Source organism: Arachis duranensis, chromosome 2 (genome assembly GCF_000817695.3).
Source record: "Arachis duranensis cultivar V14167 chromosome 2, aradu.V14167.gnm2.J7QH, whole genome shotgun sequence".
Taxonomy (NCBI): Eukaryota; Viridiplantae; Streptophyta; class Magnoliopsida; order Fabales; family Fabaceae; genus Arachis; species Arachis duranensis.
The window spans coordinates 2,765,653-2,787,577 of record NC_029773.3 but is presented as its reverse complement, the minus strand read 5'-3'; the positions used below and the strand labels follow the sequence as shown (position 1 = coordinate 2,787,577).

The window sequence follows — 21,925 nt, the reverse complement described above, 5'->3', positions numbered from 1 at the left end:
ATAGAATAAATATTGTCGTGAGTTCAAGCCTCATGTAGTGCAAGTTTGATCAAAAAAGAGGATATCATGTGTGTGTGGATGTGTTGTGTATGAGTGCGAAACTTAAGATTGGGGTTGTCCAATCCATCGACCAAAAAAAAAAAAATTGTCTGTAGCATAATAATAAAAAGCTAGAAGGCTAATAATATATGTAGAGGCTACTTTAGACTCTATTTTAATATATTACTAATAGATAAATAAATTTATATTTTACTACCTTATTCTTGAAGTTGGTATTCATGGAAGATAGGAGATAGGAGCCAAGTCATGAATGACTTATTTTGAAGCTTTCATTCTTTGTATGCTTCTGTTTCTTTATTCATGAATCTTGTAAGACAGCTTCCTTGCACTTTGAGTCCTATTGATTAAATACTATAGTACAATGATAAAACTATTAAATAAAATATAAATATAAATATTATTAATATTTAATAATTAAAAAGGATATTTAATTTTTTAATTTTATTTTTTATGAATCACAACAGCATGTATCTTTAACATATTATTACAACTAAATGATATTTAAAGAAACTATAAATTGTTAAAAAAAAAAGAAGTGATATATAAGCGATAAATACACTATATAACTTATTATGAATACAATTATACAAAAAATATAAAAATTAATGAATACAATCACATAATCACCTAATACATATGTCTAATAAATTTAAAAAAAAATTATGATCATCAATCACATTCCACTATCTATTAAAAAGAAAGTCTTATTTAGAGTGGCTTCAATCTTAGGAAGATCTCTAATATTGGATTAATTTAGACATAATATCAACAATTTAGTTTGGCTTTTTTTTTTCTTTTTTGTTTTTAGTCATCCAAAACAAAATTCTTATAACGAGAATTCTATAATATAATATAAAGATAGAAGATTGTGTTTATATGGTATAAAATAACTATTTAAGTTGAAGTGACATCATGATAGAAAATTAGAAGGTTAATAATATATTTAGAGACTATTTTTAACTCTTTTTAATATATTACTCACATAAATAGAGGTAATGTTTGTTAGAAACAATTTTTAAAGAAAAAAAAAGAAAAATTAGACCTTAAATCCTTAATTAATTAGTATTAAGAAAGTTAACATTGCAGCATCAGTATCATTATTTTATTATGAATATAAACCATAAACAGCTCATGAATATAACAAAAAAATTTCCATGCAGACTATAATTCCATTGGTCCTTCAAAAGTTGGGTGGAACTTTCCACGCCTTGCTTTCACATTGCGTCTTTCAAAATTTTGTTAGGATACGATTAAAGGTTTTATGCAATAAGGTTGCACCTTCCAAAATAACAATTAACAATAGCAATTAAAAACTAAAAGTATAGGGTTATAATTAAGAGCCAGCAAGACATTCCACACTAACAATCTTTTTAATGTTACCACGGAGACTCTGAGTCAATTGCCTTTGTCTTTTGGCCAAACTAATTATGGCGGGAACCAATATCTATGAACCTTAAATTATTTTAGAAAAATGTCACATATCCAAATCTTTTTGTTAATCAAGTTCAATCAAGTTGGTTTAACATAACAAAAATCAGTTATACCTAGCATTAATCTAAGTCTAGAGAATGGAAGTTTATGAGGAGTTATCCTCATGACTTTATCATTGGTGATCCCTCACAAGGAGTGCAACAAGATCCTCAACCAAAAGGCAATCCGAACCAAGCAATCTTGCACTCTTGTCATAATTGGAGCCCAATAATGTCAAACAAGTTCTTGAAGATCCATCATGGGTCAAAGCCATGCAAGAAGAGCTTGCACAATTCGACAAGAATGAGGTTTGGACATTAGTACCTCATCCGGATGGTAAGAAAGTTATGGGTACTAAGTGGGTGTTTAAAAATAAACTTGGTGAGGATGGACAAGTTGTTCGTAACAAGGCTAGATTAGTGGCCCAAGGTTACGATCAAAAAGAGGGTATAGATTTTGATGAGTCTTTTGCTCCGGTAGCTAGAATGGAAGCAATTAGGTTGCTTCTTGCCTATGCTGCCCAGAAGGGTTTCAAAATGTTTCAAATGGACGTTAAATGTGCTTTCCTTAATGGCTTTATTGATAGAGAAGTGTATGTGGCTCAACCCCCCGGTTTTGAACATAAAGATTTTCCAAATCATGTTTTTAAACTTTCAAAGGCTCTTTATGGCCTTAGGCAAGCTCCAAGAGCTTGGTATGAAATGCTTAGTGCCTTTCTATTAGAAAATCAATTTCAAAGGGGTACCACGGACACAACTTTATTCATTAAAGAATCTAATGATGATATACTCCTAGTTCAAGTTTATGTGGATGACATTGTGTTTGGATCGGCCAATGAGTCCTTGTGTGAAGAGTTTGGAAAACTCATGACTAGTGAGTTTGAGATGAGTTTAATGGGAGAGCTAACTTTCTTTCTTGGCCTCCAAATTAAACAAACTCCTAGTGGTACCTTTATTCACCAAGGAAAGAATGCAAAAGAACTTATCAAAAAGTTTGGCCTAGAAAATTCTAAACCAATGGGAATACCAATGCATCCAAACACTAAACTTGAAAAGGATGATGATGGCAAAGATGTGGATGAAACACGATATAGAAGAATGATTGGTTCACTAATGTATCTTACTTCCTCTAAACCAGACATTGTTCAAAGTGTGGGTGTATGCTCAAGATTTCAATCTCACCCAAAGGAATCCCATCTTTCAGCCGTTAAGCGTATCATTAGATACATTAAGGGAACTAGTGAGTATGGCTTATGGTATCCTAAATCTGATGACTTTTGTGCAGTAGGATTTTGTGATGCAGATTATGCGGGAGATAGAGTGGATAGAAGGAGCACATCCGGCATGTGTTGCTTCCTTGGAAGCTCACTCAACATGTGGTCAAGCAAAAAACAAGCCACAGTGGCTCTATCCACAGCTGAAGCTGAATATATTTCTGCATCTGCATATTGTTCACAATTAATTTGGTTAAAAACACAGTTGGAAGATTACAAATTAAATATCAATAGTATACTATTGTTTTGTGATAACATGAGTGCCATAAATATTTCAAAAAATTCTGTTTTGCACTCAAGAACTAAGCACATTGAGATCAAATATCATTTTATTAGAGAACATGTGCAAAAGGGTACTATTGATATTCAATTTGTAAAATCTGAAGAACAACTTGCTGATATTTTTACAAAACCCCTCTATGAAGACAGATTCTGTTTGTTAAGAAAAAGCTTGGGAATGTTTGATTTAAGTTCTGTTGAGAATTTGTGAAATTTTGACTATGTTCGGTTTTGTCTCGTAGGAATGGACGAGACAAAAATAAAGGCATGATGGAAGGGCTGTGATCAAGGGGGAGACAGCGCCAAAAATTAATTCTTATGGGCCCCACTAAATTCCCTTGACCCCACTCTGACCGTTTTGTTAGTTTCTCATTTTTTTTAAAATCAAAATTTCTTTGTTGTCTCATAAAAAATCTTGTTGGAAGAAGCATAATGTCAAATCAAATCTTTCCTTTCAACTAATCCCTTGATTTATGGAAACCACCCTGGTTAATAACCGTGTTCTTAATGGTCATTAACTCCCTCCATTATCTCTTTCCAATAAGCATTTAATGCTTTTCTAACCTCCCTCCACTCACGTCACCCTTCGGGCTTCTCTTCAACCTCCATCTCCATTCATCCTCTTCACATAATGAAAAAGAAAACTGCACCAAGAAAGAGTGAAAGAATCCATATCTCTCAAAAACCGTCCACACCCCAATCTCACACACATATCCACATTCATTCTACATCTTCATCCTCTCCCTCACCACCCTCCAAACACACTACCACCATGAGAAAGAAAGTCATTGCCCATAAAAGCTCAGGTAGAGGCAAAAACAAGGAGCCAAGTATTGAGGAAGAAGAATCTCACACATCACACATCCCCTCTCCACCACCATCACCGAAGAAAGCCACACCTGGGAAGAGTGCTCAGAAATCAAAAGGATTCGTTCTACACAACACCATGGAACCGGCAAACCTGGAATCCTTGGAGTTCAAGAATAAATTTGCCAAAACACACTCCCACTATGACCCTGCCAGATTCAACTCCTGTACTTCATATGAATTCCACAAAGAAGTTCTAGAAAAGCATCATCTCAATCCAACCTATCTTGTCAACCTTGACACTCTCACCAAGAAGGGGATAAATGTCTCTCCTCTCTTTGAACTGCTTCAATGGACTCCTCTGCTTCACATCCAGAAGCCAGTTTACCCAGGTTTAGTTCGTGAGTTCTACTCTAATATGCGATTAATTAATGGCACCATTCATTCATATGTGAAAAGAGTTCACATCACTCTTGACATTGCCACCATTGGGACGGCCTTGGGCTACAAAGAGGAAGGGCCTAGAGCTTACATGGCCGAAAAGTGGGACTCACAAGTCGGCGTTACCTATAATGTTGTTCTTCAGCACATTTGTGAAAATCTCTCTGGTTTGCATGGCACTACTCCTACCCATAAAGTTCTCGGTTCCATCAACTCTCTACTACACAGGATTATCACCCACATCTTGACTCCTCAAAGCGACTCTCATAATAGAGTAACATACTCTGACTCTCTCATCCTTTTTGTACTTATTACATCTACTCCTATCTCTTTTGGTTATCTTATGATCCGCCATATGTGGGACTCAGTCAAGAGCACCAAAAAGGCAAATCTGCCCTATGGTATGTTCTTAACCAGTATCTTTGAATTTTTTAAAGTTGACCTTTTGAATGAGGTAGTAGAGAAAAAAGTGTCAATGGTAAAAGGAGGTGGAGCTGTTAAAGGAACAAAAAGCAAGAAATTCATGGCTTCAGAAAGTGAGCAGACCTCCAAGGCCACCGAGTCTATGAAAGAAATTCTCATAGAATTTTCAAATATGTCAGAACTCATAATCCAATCTCATAAGGCTGCACGCAAGCTAGCATATGAAAATGAAAGAGCTTGGATGAGATGCAAGGACAGGGTCGGTTTGATGTTAGAAAGTCTTAAGGAGGATCTGGGAGATGCAAGTGAGGACAGGGCTGAGGAATCTGCTCTTCAGTTATCTGATGATTAATCTTCTATTTAGTTTAGGATATTGGCTTAAGTAGGCTCAATCTAATACTCTGTTTTGTTGGGTTGGATACTGTTATAACTCTGAGATACCCTGTGATACTCTGTTTTGTTTGGTTATATCTTGCATATTTTGTTTCCTATGACATAATCTTTTTGTAGGTGCCCCTTTGATAACAAAAGGGGGAGAAAGTGCTAAAAATTGAAACTGAAAAACAGGAGATGAAATTCTCTGTTGAGAATTCATGATCACCCTTGTTAAAATGATATAATTGATGCTTGATATTGATTATAATTGTGATGCATTTGTTTTGAGTATATGGCTGCCTGGTTGTTTTCTTATGATTTATCTTGATGAATATGCTTTCTACTAGTGGAATAGGAATATTCTGATTTATCTTGGTAAACATGCTTGCTGAATATTTTATTTTTGGCAGTTCCTTTAAGCATTAAGTATGAAAATAAATGTTGAAAATTGTTGTGATCATGCTGTGATTAAAAATATTTTCTTCCCATAAGTATGTTGCTCTGATTTGATTAGAAAATATTTTAAACAGCAATTCTTTTTTCAAAAAGATTTTTTGGTTAATTATGTTTGAGCAGAAAATCAAATTATTGATAACAAATGAGTTTTGATTATCATCCAACTCTACTCATAAATCAAGCATTCAACATTTCAAAATAAATATGTTGAATAACAATGTTACTTCAAGCTTGATTTCAAAATTGTTACAGGTTAATATTTCCCTTGGTAAAAACAGCATATATTAAGGGGGAGCTATGTGACAATTAGAAAGGGGGAGAAATTCAAATTCAAAGGGAGTATTCTTTACTCAATCTTTAAATTTCTTTCCATTTCAATTTTAATAATGTTTGTCATCAAGGGGGAGATTGATGAGTTTGGAAAACTCTAAATTAATATTTGTGATGACTAAACACTATTAAAATAATTAATTACAAAATTATTAATTTGATTTTCATTTAACATATGTTAATTAATAATTTTGTGTTGCAGGTTTTATAATTGGGCCGAAAAATAAAAAATGCTGCAAGCCTAACTTAAAATTCATATTCAGCCTTGATGAATGTTTTCTATGTTATATGGCTGAATTGTTTATTGTGCTACTTGGGCTAAATTGATCAATTATTGCTACAAACCCAAGTTAATCATGTTGCTATACATGCCCAATGCACGTTCCGAAAATAATTAATCAGGAAAGCAAATGTTGTCATTGCCCTATGCCTTCAACGGATTCCATGTCTCACTTTGGGATGGATTTCAAATTTAATTTGCTAAGCATTGGAAACATAAGTGAGAGAGAGAAAATTGATTTGATTGCTTTAATGACTCTGCACGCTTCTCAGCAAAGGGAACAACCATGGAAGCTACATTAAGCTACCAAAAGGAAGGGAAAGCAAGCCTAAAGACCATCATGATGATGGCAAGAAAACATAAAAAAATATAGTGGCTGAGATATTTATCACTTGTAGTAAGATTTTGTGATGAGATCTTAGCTTCTTCATACCAAAAATGGTAGAAGGAGATTCGGCCAGCATGGAGGAGATTTGGAGGGATGGGTTGTCTCTAATTTTGCTCAACCACCACAGGAAGTAGCTAGAGTGGCGAAGTAATGGAGGAGGCAGAGATTGGAGCAGATGAAGCCGTCATCATCATGAAGCATCAAGGGCCAGAAATCCATCTTAGAGAGCAAGCCAAGGATGAAGCGCTCGGATTGATGAAGAGTGATGACCAAGGAAGGACTAGAGGTATTTGCATGTTGGGTTTTGCATGGGTTACCTCTTCTCTCTCTCTGGCCGAACCGGTTATGTGTGAAGGAAAAGAAGTTAAGCTTGGGTTTTGGTTTCAACTGTGGAGGCTTCTCCCTTCTATAAAAAGGGTGAACAGCCACGGTTTGAAGCAAGGAGTTAGAAGTAAGCATTGAGAGCGCAAGGCACAGAAGTCTCAGAGCTACCTAAGCTTACAGATTTTCTTCTCCTTCAATGTATTCTGTTTTGTATTTTTCTGTTTAATTTTGTCATGTCTTGAGTCTCATGGAAAAAGGCAGACAGTGAGGTTTGTATGAAAAAACCATATAGCGAAAAAAGGTAGAGAGTGCAAAATTAAAAGAAAAAGCCATATATGTCCTTAGAGTTCCTTTGTACGTCTATGTTGTGTTTCATGATTCTGTGGGAATCCCCTTGTAAGTTGGGTTAGCACTTTACAGTTTGTAATCAGGAAGATTATAGTGAAATTCTATCATTGTTGTGATGGAGACTGGATGTAGGCTGCACTGCACTTAGCAGCTGAACCAGGATATATCTGGGTGTAATTTTCTCTCTCTTCTACTCCATTTCTATTTCTGTTGCACAGGAGCTAAAACCAAAAATATCTCGTGCCAAGTGACAAGACAAAAATAAAAGTCTCGTGGCTAGGGACGAGACAAAAAAATCAAAAAGTCTCCTCAAAGACCAACAAGTACAACTAAACGAAAAAGGGGCTAAGATTCAACTCCCCTTCTCTTAGCCACTGAAAACCATCAAGGTGCATTTTATATAACTGTTAGCCTAATGTTTTCAAATTTTAAATTTACACACAAGAAGGGGAAAAGCTTGGCTTTTAGCTTGGTTGAATATACCGTGTAACTTTATTTCATTTTATCTGCTTTCTCTATCTCCTTTCTTTTTAAAAAGAAAAAAAAAAGAAGCAAAGAAAACTAAAAGCAATTCAACTTGACTGTATTCTAACCAACTTGGGTTGGCTAAATAGTCAGCTCAGTCGTACATTTAGCAACCTATTAGTCAACAGCAGACCCTGTCAGGCTGAGAAATACTGTGGGCCAAAAATTGTTTAAAAGGTTTCCATATGTGTGTATAAGAACTAATCTCTTGCCATTTACACAATTTTTCTTGAATAAATAAAAGTGAAGAATCATCCATTTTGAAAAGGAAATTCTTTTCATTAAAACAAAATCCAAAAATTGTATGAAAAATAAAAAAACATTTGTTTTCCCCCCAAATCATGGTAGAGGGGAACATTGAATTAGTAGTATAGATACTAACTTAAGACATAAAGTTTGGGATCATTTTTGTTACTTTTGCTTGATATGTACTAAAATGACAGAGCAAGAAAGAAAGACCAAAATAGGACAAATAAATGGAGAACAGTTAGTCTTCAGAAGTTTCACAATTGATTAAAAAAATGTTAAATATTCAATAGAGCTAGTCAAATACTCTCTCTAGCTTAAAAAAATATCTTTTTAATTTAACAGTAACATTACAAAATTACCAAAAATTTAGCACTATAGAAGTATTTTTCTTTTTTGCGGTATTGATAGAATTACTCTACTATGTTAAAAAATTAAAAATAATTGAACAAAAAAATCAATATCACTTGAAAATTCTCAAATGAGATATATTTTTATGTGGTGGTTTCTAATTTTAGCTGCAAGTTGGTATGATTACTCCATTCTACTTTAGAATTTATTTTTTCTGTTTTATTTGGAAAAAGAAAAAGCTATGAAAGATTGATTTGAGAGGGGAATTAGTTATATGCACTTCATACCAAATGGTGTTTCTGCCTTTGCCAATGTTTGATGTTTATGCTGAACTAAGTAGCATATAGCAACTTAAATTTGGTTCTTTGACTGATTTCGAAATCTCTATGGTGTACTTTTTGTTACAATGCCATTGAACATTGACCATTAAAAATTTTAGCGGATGGATAAAATCATGGTTGTAAAACTCTGAATTTGACTCTAATACTCTTTTGAGTTTTCAATTTTAGATTATCAAAACGAGTTAACTCGTGTAATAACTTGAATGTGAATAAACTGGTAAATTTAGTAAACTCACTCAAAGTCAGATAAAGACTATTTTAACTCGAATTTGGTTATTTAAGTATCAATTTTGCAAGAATCATTTTAAGTGAAACTTCAAAAATGAAGATATTATATATAGACTTAATGAAAATATGGAGATGGTTGAGGTTTCATTGTACTTGTGAATATTCTTATGCAGTGGCAATTGTATCAACACTGTTCATTCAATTCAAGGTTCACTCGAGTTGGTAAACCGAATTTATATGTCGGGACCAGAAGAGGTGTTTTCTGATGTTAGCTTCAGGTTGGTAATTACTTTATCCTTTAATCCGGAGTTCCATTTTACCTGCTGGGTCAGGAAATTTTAAATGATGACTTGACATGTAGAAGGAAGAAAATAATGTGTACTAGGACAAAATTGTTGTTCTTTTTTTGCTAATAATTCTTAATGTTTATGAATTCTGCCAGCAATATCAAGCTTATTAGCTCAGGTTTTTTTGAAAATGGTGAGTTCTTGAATTTCAAGTCTATTCCATATATTCAGCTAGAACAACACTTTAAAAGTGAGCTAAAGTGAAAATCTCCAATACTCCAATACTCCAACTTTTGTGTCTCCTCAGAAAATCTCTCCCCTCCAAGATACTCTTCTATACCCATGAAGCATGTCTTTGGCCTCCCAAAAGTTACTCTTCCAAATTTGCTTTGCTAGATGCGCTAAGTTTTGGCATTCTAAATCTTTGAAACCTAGCCCTCTACTTTGCTTGCTCCAAGTAACTTTGATAGAATAAATATTGTCGTGACAAAAAAAAAGAATTTAATTAGATAATATGTATCAATTAACCACTTAAACTGACGTGGCATAATAATAGGAAGCTAGAAGGTTAATAATATATGTAGAGACTATTTTAGACTCTGTTTTAATATATTACTAATAGATGGATAGACTTACATTTTACTACCCTTATTCTTGAAGTTGGTATTCATAGAAGATAGGAGGTAGGAGCCAAGTCATGAATGATTTATTTCGAAGCTCTCATTCTTTGTATGCTTTTGTTTCTTTATTCATGAATCTTGTAAGACAGCTTCCTTACACCTTGAGTCCTATTGATTGAATATTACTATTAAAATTCTATTATTAATATTATTAAATACTATAGTACAATAATAAAATTATTAGACAAAATACAAGTATGAATGTTATTAATATTTTAATAATTAAAAAGGATATTTGATTTTCTAATTTCATTTTTTATGAATCACAACAGCATGTATTTTTAACATATTATTACAACTAAATAATATTTAAAGAAACTATAAATTGTTGAAAAAAAGAAGAAGTGATATATAGGCAACAAAGACACTATATAACTTAGAGTAAATACCATTTTCGGCCCCTGTCCTTTTTGAAAATTGACTAGACGCACCCTAACATTTAAAAATTGACGAATCGGCCCCTGTCTATTCGCTCCGTTAGGCAAATCGACCCTTCCGTAGCCCCATCGGTTAAAACTCGACGAAAAACGCTGACATGTAACGGTGAGCATGTGATCTGGCATGTACACGTCACCTTAATTTGTTAAGACAATTAGGCCCTTGCCTAGTCATCAAAACAGCGTCGTTTGAAGGAAGGAGAGATGCGCGTTTGTGACCCTCTCCCCTTCGTTCCTTACATGTAGCTTCAGTGGGGAAAACACCCACACTTCAAACACAAAATTACATACAAACCCTAGCAAAGTGAGACGTTTTCCTCCTTCAACAAGCTGACTAAGAGTTCCAACGAGGAAGTGGCAAATGCTTTGTTGACAGAGACTTGACGGCGCTACAAAGGTTAGTGTGGCAATATTCGTTTGCTACTTTCTGACTAGGTTGTACTTTGTAAAGCTGGGTTTTTGTAATCTTTTTTTCATACCCTTAGTCACTTTCGTTGGTTATGATTGGTGTGGATGAATATAGTATCTAGTTAATCAAAGGTGTTGCACATTTTTCTTCTGGCAGATGTCATATGAAATTGTTCCTGTGTTTCACCATGGGGGTTGGTTCGAAAGGGATTCTCATGGAGTGTTGCACTACTCTGATGGAAAGGTGGAAACATTTCCTCCGTTAGATATAGACTATGTTAACTTTAAGGATTTGGTAGAAATGTTTACGAGTTTAGGGTATAGCAGCTACAAAGAGGTTTATTGGTATGATGGTACTGCCCCTGACTTGGAATCTGGATTGCATTTTCTTAAGGGAGATAAGGAGATTTACCAGATGTGTGACAAAAAGATGGAGGATATGGAGTCTAATTTGCTTGTGATATATTTTGAACACAATGTTAGCAAGCCATATTATGTTGCTGTAGGCAGGACAGTGGATGAAGCTGTTGAAGTTGAGTCTTCCTCTTCTGACGATGGATATGAGACCACTGAAGATGAGCCGTACAAACCCCCTCCACCTGATTTTGAATCTAGTAGTAGCAGTAGCAGTGAAGAAGGTAAGGCCAAGAAGAGTAAAAAGGGTGGAAAGAGTGTGGAACACAAGTCTGCTAAGAAGAGGAATGTTGGGAAGCCACATACCCCTAAGAAGAAGAGTAATGCGCCACCTGGTGGTATTGATGACAAGAAATTGTCTCCTAGGACTAAGAAGAAAAGGGCAAAAAGATATGTTGGAAGAGTCAAAAAATATATATTGTCTCAAGAAGGAGGAGGTAATGGACCAAGTAGTAGGCCTAACACTGAAGCAGGTAATGGGCCAGGTGGGGTGGATCCAACTCCAGAGGCAAGTGGTAGGCCCAGTTCAGAGCCTGGTAATGAGGAGGTGGACTCAGACATTGACAAGCCATATGAATATGAATCTGAGGCATTTAACTCCCCCATTTCTAGTGAAGAGGATGAGGATAGACCAAGATATCCTGATTTTAATGAGGAAGCTGAGTATGGTGAGGTTGAGTTCCAAATAGGCCAGCAATTCACTACTATGGAGCAGTTTAAGCAAGCATTGAAAGACTTTTTTGTGTTTGAGGGTAAGGAGCTGCAATATTTGAAGAATGAGCCGAAGAGAGTTAAAGCTAAATGTGCTGAGGAGGATTGTCCCTGGCTTGTGCTGTGTTCCTATAACAGCCAGAGTCTTTGCTATCAGATTAAGACACTGTATGGAGAGCACAACTGTGGAAGAAATTTGAGCAGTAATATGGCAACAAGAGCTTGGGTCACAAGCAAACTGGTTAAGAGGCTGCTAACCCAACCACTTATGACACCAAAAGAGGCATTGGAGCATATGAAACAGGACTATAATGTCCACGTTAACTACAAGATGATTTATCGAGCTTTAAAGGCTGCAAGAGAGGAGACAGTTGGTAAAGAGCGAGAACAGTATGGCAAGCTTCATGATTATCTGAACGAAATTCATAGAAGCAATCTGGGGTCAACAGGAATGGTTGATGTAATCCCACAACCAGAAGGGCGTCCACTTTTTAATAGGTTATACATATCTTTTGACGCTTGTAAGAAGGGATTTAAGACTGGTTGTCGGCCTCTGATTGGGTTGGACGGTTGTTTCTTAAAAGGCTACTTTGGTGGACACCTACTATCTGCTGTTGCACAGGACGCGAACAACCACTTTTTTGTAATATCCTTTGCTGTGGTTGAATCTGAAAACACTGACTCTTGGAGATGGTTTTTGAACATATTGCAAGATGATATCGGGCCAGTCAGTGAGCATGGATGGAACTTTATGTCCGATCAACAAAAGGTATTAAGTTTCCTCTTATCAACTGTTTCATTATGTTAGATTGGTTGGTTTTATCTAAAATTTCAATGTGTGTATCTTCTTAAAGGGACTAGCTAATGCATTGCATGAAGCTATGCCGCAAGCACACCACAGAAATTGCGTGCTCCACATATGGAAAAATTTCATCAAGCATTTTAAAGACAAGCATACTAAGGGGCTGGTCTGGAAGGCTGCTCGAAGCACAACAATGAATGACTTCAGAAGGTCAATGGAGCTTATCAAGAAGGTGAACAATGCAGCCTATGAGTATCTAAACAAGTTCGAAGCAAGTGCATGGAGCAAGGCATATTTTAGTCATGGACCTAAGGCCGACAACATCACGAACAACATGTGCGAAGTTTGGAACGCAAAAATTGTCGAGTACAGGGGCAAACCTATTTTAAGTATGTGTGAAGAGCTTAGGAGCTACATTATGCGCAAGATGGCAGGGCATAAACACAGATTAAGCAGGTGCACTGGGAAGCTGGCTCCAGTTCAACAATTAAGGTTGGATGAGTATATTATACCAGAGAGCAACAAATGGACTGCAGAATGGGCTGGAGATGATGCTAGAGTGTTGTTTGAAGTGCAAAGACACCAAACTAGAGTTGCTGTCAACTTGCAGAGACAAACTTGTGCCTGCAATGTTTGGCAATTAACATGTAACTAAACTTGTCAATCAGTTTATAATTTATTTAAGGTTGAATCTAATGCAATATCACATGCTGTTCACTGCATAACTATCAGGGTTACCTTGTAAACATGCTGTTGTCACCATAACAATGGATGCCATTAGAGCTACTTATGGGGATTCAATCAAACCAGTTAATTCTGAGGAGTTCTGGGAAGAAACTAATAGGCTCCAACCTGAGGCACCAAAAATTAAGAGACCCCCTGGAAGACCAACTAAGAAGAGGAGTGCTGATGTGGTGGCAGAGGCTCAGATGAGAGAACAAGGACACAAGGTGAGGAAGACCTTCCAGGTGACATGCAGCAAGTGTGGACAGAAAGGGCACTATCATAGGACATGTAAAGGTGCACAAGCAAACCCTAATTGGCAACCAAAGAGAAAGAAGTCAAAGCAACAACAAAGTGGACAGCAATCAAATCCTACAAATGTAACTCCAGAACAGGTCATCTTGTAAATTTTGGTAAATCAAAATTTATGTGCCTTATTTTTTTCCTGGCTGAATCTAAATGGGTCAAGCAATTTTTTTTGTGTTGAACAGAATTTGGATGGAGTTGAACCAAGTGGAATCACCAATGTAGCTGTGACACCCCTAGACCCAGTGGTAACCCTTTTTGCTGTCAACTTCTAGATTTAGTTTTTTTGTTGGGTAGTAAACTGATATGGAGTGACACCCCCACTTGAAAAATACTTCTTTTTTTATTGTCCTTATTAGGCTAAGGCAAAAAAACAGAAGAAAAAAGTTCCCAAGGTGAGGACCACCCCCACACAACTCCAAGAACCAAGAGTGGAGATCCCACTTTCACAGTCTGCACCACTACAACCAGAGGTATTTTTATTTGTCAAACAAGTATTGCAATATAACAAATTGTTACCCAAGTATTCCAATTATGAATATGCTATTTCTTTGTTTTTCATTAGGAAAATGATGCCAATGCTGGACCTTCAGTGCCAAATAACTCAAACCATGTCAACCATGGAGCACAATCCAAAACAGTGCAAACAATGGATGTGACTAGCAACACAACAAGACAAGGTCCGGAACAACAGAATATTACTGCTGAGACTGGTTTAGGAACTGCACCCACCTTCAAGTTTATCCCCACACCTTGACTGAGAAAGCCTACTGTATCCAAGAGGAGATATTGCTTAAGGCCACCCGCGATGAAGTGACCAAATCATACACTTGGTTGAGCAGCATAGGATTGGTGTCTTTTTGTCTTTTTTTGGTTATTTTGGATGCACAATGTATTAAAGGCTGGGACCTGTTGTTTGATGAATTAAAGTATGTAACAAACTACTAGTGACCTTTTGTTTAGGGAGTAAACATTTAGCTCAATAACTCCAAGTATTTTGTTTCCAGTTGATACATCAGCAGACTTAGCTATGCCTATGTGTATAGCTTTTATGAATGAAATTCCTTTACTTTTGGATATAGATCATAATGTCCAGGATTTCATAGATTCATAGACAATAACACAAAACTGGATTATCATTGATACAAGAAAATCACAATCCATCCATGTAGAACATAGTAACTACATAACCAAAAGCAAACTTTCCATAAATTAACATTAACCATACATCTGCAACAACATACAATTTATGTCTTACACTACAATGTATTTCACTGCTACTAATACCATCAACATGGCTACCATGACATTGAACCTAAACCCAATACTCCATTTCTTTGAATTTTCTTCAATTGCCAAATCCACTTTCTGCTCCAACTGCTCAAACTTGTTCTCTAGCATCAACATTCTTCCATGTACATTAATGTCTTCCTCATGTGCAAAATGACAGAAAATCAGCTCATCCAGCCACATGAAGTAGTTGCAGTGAGGCCGTTCTGTCTGTAATTACAGTTATCATGAAGATCATTCATTCAAGCACAAAGGCAAACTAACTACAATAACCAAGCCTGGAGGAACACTTACACGATAGTGACAACAACCGAGGAAGATCCTCTCTGGGTTCTTGGCAGTTGCAGATCCTTGCATGATTGCATAACTTCCACACTTGCATTTAGGGTGTTGAAACTTCAACTTCTTTCCTCCACTAGCATTACTCGAACCGATCCAACCCTTCCTCCAACCACCACGGGTCTGAGTGGCTGAGGATAGCTCTGCGTCACTCATGGTTGCTACTTTAATTAGGGTTCGAAGAGGGGAACGAAGGGGGAGAGGGTCACTAAAACGCGCGTCTCTCCTTCCTTCAAACGACGCTGTTTTGATGACTAGGCAAGGGCCTAATTGTCTTAACAAATTAAGGTGACGTGTACATGCCAGATCACATGCTCACCGTTACATGTCAGCGTTTTTCGTCGAGTTTTAACCGATGGGGCCACGGAAGGGTCGATTTGTCTAACGGAGCGAATAGACAGGGGCCGATTCGTCAATTTTTAAATGTTAGGGTGCGGCTAGTCAATTTTCAAAAAGGATAGGGGCCGGAAAGGGTATTTACTCTATAACTTATTATGAATACAATTACACAAAAAATATAAAAACTAATGAATACAATCACATAATGACCTAATACATATGTTTAGCAAATTTAAAAAATAAAAATTATGGTCATCAATCAAATTTTAGTTGTGCAAAAGATTAGTAAGAATAAAGAGGAAAAAGGAAAAAGAAAAAGAGGTATGAAATTATGTGAGAAGATAAAAAAAATGTGTGAAGTGAATATTGATTTATATAGTAAATATAAGAATGGGGGATGAGTATAAAAGGAGAAGGAAAAGAATTAAATTTTAATCAAATTTATACCTATTAAAAAAAGTCTTATTTAGAGTGACTTCAACCTTGAAAAGATCTCCAATATTGGATTAATTTAGACATAACACCAGCCATTTAGTTTGGCTTGTTTTCCTCTTTCTTGTTTTGTTTAGTTACCAAAAAAAATATTATAATGGGAATTTTATAATATAATACAAAGATAGAAAATTATGTTTAAGTGGTGTAAAATAGCTACTTAAACTGAAGTTGAATTATGATAAAAAATTAGAAGACTAATAATACATTTAGAGACAATCTTTAAACTCTTTTTAATATATTACTAACAAATAGATAAATAAAGGTAATGTTTGTTAGAAACAATTTTCAAAGGGAAAAAGAAAAGAAAAACTAGACCTTAAATCCTTAATTAATTAGTATTAAGAAAGTTAACATTGCAGCATCAGTATCATTATTTTTTATGAATATGAACCATAAACAGCTCATGAATCATATGATTTTTACTTTAACAAAAAAAATTTCCATGCAGACTATAATTCCATTGGTCCTTCAAAAGTTGGGTGGAACTTTCCACGCCTTGCTTTCACATTGCGTCTTTCAAAAATTTGTTAGGATACGATTAAAGGTTTTATGCAATAACGTTGCACCTTCCAAAATAACAATTAACAATAGCAATTAAAAACTAAAAAGTATAGTGTTATAATTAAGAGCCAGCAAGACATTTCACACTAACAATTTTTTTAATGTTACCACGGAGACTCTGAGTCAATTGCCTTTGTCTTTTGGCCAACTAATTTTGGCGGGAACCAATATCTATGAACCTTAAATTATTTTAGAAAAATGTTACATATCCAAATTTTTTTGTTAATCAAGTTCAATCAAGTTGGTTTAATATAACAAAAATCAGTTATATCTAGCATTAATCTAAGTCTTATTTTTTAATTTGGTTGGACTTGGTTCATAAAAAGATCTGAATGTATAGCATTACTCATAGTTTTATTACTCAGGTGTGCAGAAAAATCTTCCTTTAAAAAAATAAAATAAATTTGTTGCTATTTTCTTTTAATAACTTGCTTCATCATTCAAACAAGAATTTAAAAAGATGAATTAAAGCAAAGCTAGGTGGGCACTCCACTACTTTGAAATTTGAATTATTTTAAGTTACCTGAGAGACTTGCTTGACACCTTCTTTTTACACTTGATTAAGAAAACTCCTCGATCTAATTCACTACATTGCAACCATTGTTCTCTTACCTTTCTCTGAAAATCCGATCACTTTGCTGTTGTTGTTGAGATCATAACATGGCTGGTGTACTTGTTGGTGGAGCTTTCCTCTCTGGCTTCATTAACGTTGTCTTTGACAGGCTCCTTACAAAAGATGCGGTCAACTTGGTCCTGGGAAAGAAGCTTGGCCCTGACTTGGTTGAAAGGCTGAAGACTGCTCTGTTGGGTGCTGAAGCTCTTGTTGCTGATGCTGAGTTGAAGCAGTTCGGTCAGCCATTGGTGAGGAAGTGGCTCGATAGTCTCCGCGATGCTGTTTACTGTGCTGAGGACTTGCTGGATGCTGTCCTCCTCAAAGCCACCACTCAAAAGAATGCAAGTTCTTCCTGGTCCCTTAGCTTCTTCAGCAACCGAGATAGGGAGATGGTAGACAAGATGGAAGGGGTGGTTAGAAGAATTGAGGATCTTGGAAAACAAAAAGATTTCCTTCGTCTTGAAAAGATTCCCCCTGGTAGCTCATCATGGAGGACTTCATCTAGTTCTCTTGAGAGAGGGAATGTGTATGGCAGGGAGGATGACAAGAAGGCCTTAGTCAAGATGCTGAAGGACAACAATGATCATCACCTGTCTGTGTTCGCTATTGTTGGCATAGGTGGGGTTGGTAAAACAACTTTAGCCCAATGGCTGTACAACAATGCAAAGTTGATGGAGGGATTTGATCTGAAAGCATGGGTTTGCGTTTCGGAGAAGTTTGAAGTTGTTGAGACTACAAAGAATGTCATAAAGCAGATCCATGGAGGTACTTGTAGTCTCGATGATTTCGATTTACTTCAAAATGCTTTGAAAAAAAAATTGTCCAATAAGAAGTTCTTTATTGTTCTTGATGATGTTTGGAGTGATGATGGTGACAAATGGAGTAATTTTATGACCCCTTTCCGACAAAATGGGAATAAGGGAAGTATTCTTCTTCTGACTACTCGGGAGAAAAAAGTTGCTTCCGCAGTTCAAAATTGCCAGCCTTATTTTCTCACGACATTGTCGGAGGACTATTGTTGGTCAGTATTTGCGGAAAATGCATCTTTTCCAAAATCAAATGGGAGAGCAGCACTTGAAGAAATAGGCAGAAAGATTGTCAAGAAGTGTGATGGCTTGCCATTAGCTGCAGAAACACTTGGTCGCTTGTTACGTACTAAGCATGATGTTCAGGAATGGAACAAGATACTAATGAGTGATATTTGGGAATTTTCGGTGGCGGAGAGTAAGATTATTCCAGCATTACTGATAAGTTACTTCCATCTTTCTCCATATTTAAAGCGTTGTTTTGTTTATTGTGCTTTATATCCCAAAGATTATCAATTTGAGAAAGATGAATTAATCCTTTTGTGGATAGCAGAAGATCTTTTACCACCACCAAAGAAAGGGCAGAGTTTAGAAGAAGTTGGTTGTGAGTGTTTTGATGAACTTACTTCCAGATTATTTTTCACAGGGATTGATGATTATTTTGTGATGCACGATCTCTTGCATGACTTAGCAATATTCCTTGCTGGAGATTTCTATTGCAACTCAGAAGAACTTGGTAAAGAGGAGGAGATAAAGATTCAGACTCGGCATTTGTTTGTGGATTTAAGTCATTGTAGCTCAAAACTTTATAATTCTATTTCTAAAGTAGAATCTTTGAGAACATTATTATTGTTTGCCAATTTCTCATCTCCCAACTGCAACACTGAAGCGGCAACATGTCAGATATTATCAAAGTGTAAAAACTTGAGAGTTTTACTCCTTAAAAAATTTGATGAGGTGCCTAATTTATTAATAGGAGAATTGATCCATCTGCGCTACTTAAATCTCTCTTGGACTTATATTAAGACATTGCCAGAGTCTTTGTGCAGCTTGTGTAATTTGCAAACACTGAAATTGTATTATTGTTCTAAGCTAACTACACTGCCTAGTGGTTTGCATAATCTTGTGAGTTTGCGGCATCTTGATATTAGAGGAACCTCTTTGGAAGAAATGCCCAGAAAAATGAGCAAATTGAATCAGTTGCACGTTTTGAGTTCCTTTGTCATTGGCAAGCACGAAGACAATGGAATTCAGGAGTTAGGAGGGCTTGTAAATCTTCACGGATCCCTTGAGATTAAGAAGTTGGAGAATACTGTTAATGTGAAAGAAGCAAAGATGGCAAAGATAATGGATAAGAAGCACATTGATGAATTATGGTTGGAATGGTCTTCAGGTGATGATTTGGTTTCAAGCACAGAAACAGAAAGAGACATGCTGGATAAGTTGCAACCGCAGAATGGGTTGAAAGAGTTGGGAATCACGGGATACAAGGGTACAATATTTCCAGATTGGGTTGGGAATTGTTCCTACCAAAACATGACTCATGTATCTCTGCTGTCTTGCAAGAATTGCTGCATGCTGCCTTCACTTGGACAGCTGCCATCTCTTAAGACCCTGCTTATTGAAGGTTTGGATCAGGTGAGGAGTATTGGCGAGGAGTTTTACAAGAATGAAGGAGATCATCATTCTTCGCATATTGCTCTGTTTCCCTCGCTGGAGAGATTGGAATTTGATGATATGGCACGTTGGGAGGAGTGGCACTTACCTGACTCAAAAGCTTTTCCTCAACTTATGATTCTTCATATAACAAATTGCCGAATGTTGAAGGAAGAGATGCTTAATCAGGTATTCTTCAGAATCGTTTCTTCTTTGTCGGATGTTTCCAAAGTTCGCAAACTACATATAGACGACGAATTTTATCCACAGAGGAAGACCATGAATCTTTATGGGGATCGTTTATCAGTTACGGGATGTGAATCTGTGAGGGAATCTGCATTAAAGGCAATGAAGAGCATGAACCATCTAAGTTGCCTGCAAGAAATATACATCTCAGGGTGTTCCTCTCTTGTATCCTTTCCGGCCAATTGTTTTCCCAAATCTTTGCAAAAGCTGAAAATCAGTAGCTGTAAAAAACTAGAATTCCCTCAGCAAAAGAAGCGGAAGTATGATCTGGTAGAGCTACAAATACAAAACAGCTGTCATTCACTGACCTCCTTGTCGTTGGATGCCTTTCCCAATCTCAAGAATCTCGACATATCATGGTGTGAGAATCTGGAATCAGTCTCAATGTCAATGCCACCACACGCTGCTCTTCAAAGCCTCTCCATCTATAAATGCCACAAATTAGTGTCATTTGCAGGAGAAGGACTGGTTGCACCCAACTTGACTTATCTCAGCCTCATACAATGCTACAATTTGAAGGCATTACCACGTGACATGAATAGTCTACTCCCAAGTTTACAGTCTCTCGAGATATCAGAGTGTGAGAATCTGGAATCAATCTCAATGTCAGAGGCACCACATGCTGCTCTTCAACGTCTCAAAATCAGTGGGTGCTCCAAATTAGTGTCATTTGCAGGAGAAGGACTGGCTGCACCCAACTTGACTTATCTCCAGATATATGATTGCCCAAACATTTGCAGGTTACCAAAGGGTGGTTTGCCGCCTAACTTGAAATCACTTGAGGTGGGAATTTGCGAGCAACAAATGAGGGATCTATCATGGATGTCCAACTTGCCCGCCCTCACCTATCTCAAATTTTATGGTTATGGCTGCGACAACATAAAGTCATACCCAGAGGTGGGTTCGCTGCCTCACCTTCCCTCCCTTACCACTCTACATATCGAAGACTTTTATAATCTGGAGACATTGGAGTGCAACGAGCTTATCCGCCTCACCTCCCTTCAACAATTGCACATTCATCGGTGTCCAAAGCTGGAGAATATGGAAGGAGAAAAGCTGCCTCCCTCTCTCTTCCTACTTCGACTTACAAGGTGTGATTTGCTGGGAGAACACTGCAAGAACAAGCATCAACTAATCTGGCCCAAAATTTCCCACATCCGCACCATTGAATTCACAGATCCCTGGTAGTTCTCTAATCTTCATGATTTCACACATGCTACCACAATTAAATTCACATATGCATAATTGATACTTATTATTGTTATCACTTGTATTTTCAATAAATTTGCATTTAAAGAGGAACATTAGAATTAATTACCATGAAATAAAAAGTGAAAGGTTGTGAATATCTTTGATCGTATATGCAGCATTTGAGAATTTCGTTAGATAAATTAAACAAACGGATGAATTAAATTTACTGTTATCTTCTGCAGTAACTTCTACTGAGTTACAGGTGCCCAGATGGCTAAGATTTCAGCAAGTAATCTTTACACAATACAAATCATATTGACATTACCTTCATTCAATCTAAAACTCCATTCAAGGTAATAAACTGGATTAATATGTTTGGAAAAAAGAATTGATTTCTATTTTAGCTTCAGGATAATATAGTTACTCTATTCTTCTCTACAATTTACTTCAGGTTGGAGAATATGGCAGGGAAAAAGCATCCTTCCTCTCTGTTTACTAGTTCAAATCGAAGAGTTTCCTTTGCTCGGAGTGTCAAGAAATAGATAACTGCTATGGTCGGGGATCTGCTTTTTTTATGCATTCAACCATTGCAACTTGGTGAGCATGTAAGTACATTTGTAAAATTTTGCATTGTGGTATTATTATTTTGATGTCAATCTTTTCTCTAGCTGAATTT

The 21,925-nt window shown here is 36.4% G+C and overlaps 1 protein-coding gene across 1 annotated transcript; it reads left to right on the top strand.

Moving 5' to 3' along the window:
• The first annotated feature begins 1,222 nt into the window (after positions 1-1,222).
• LOC107472860 (putative disease resistance protein At3g14460) lies at positions 1,223-21,246 on the top strand. The gene is made up of 2 exons (XM_052257224.1): positions 1,223-1,316; positions 16,721-21,246. Exon 2 carries the CDS (start codon positions 17,398-17,400, stop codon positions 21,244-21,246), a length of 3,849 nt encoding a protein of 1,282 aa, XP_052113184.1. The 5' UTR covers positions 1,223-1,316; positions 16,721-17,397.
• The last annotated feature ends 679 nt before the right edge of the window (positions 21,247-21,925 follow it).

What these genes read in the sequence shown, in the direction of transcription:
- LOC107472860 (XM_052257224.1), top strand. Translation starts at nt 17,398, where the DNA reads ATGGCTGGTGTACTTGTTGGTGGAGCTTTCCTCTCTGGCTTCATTAAC.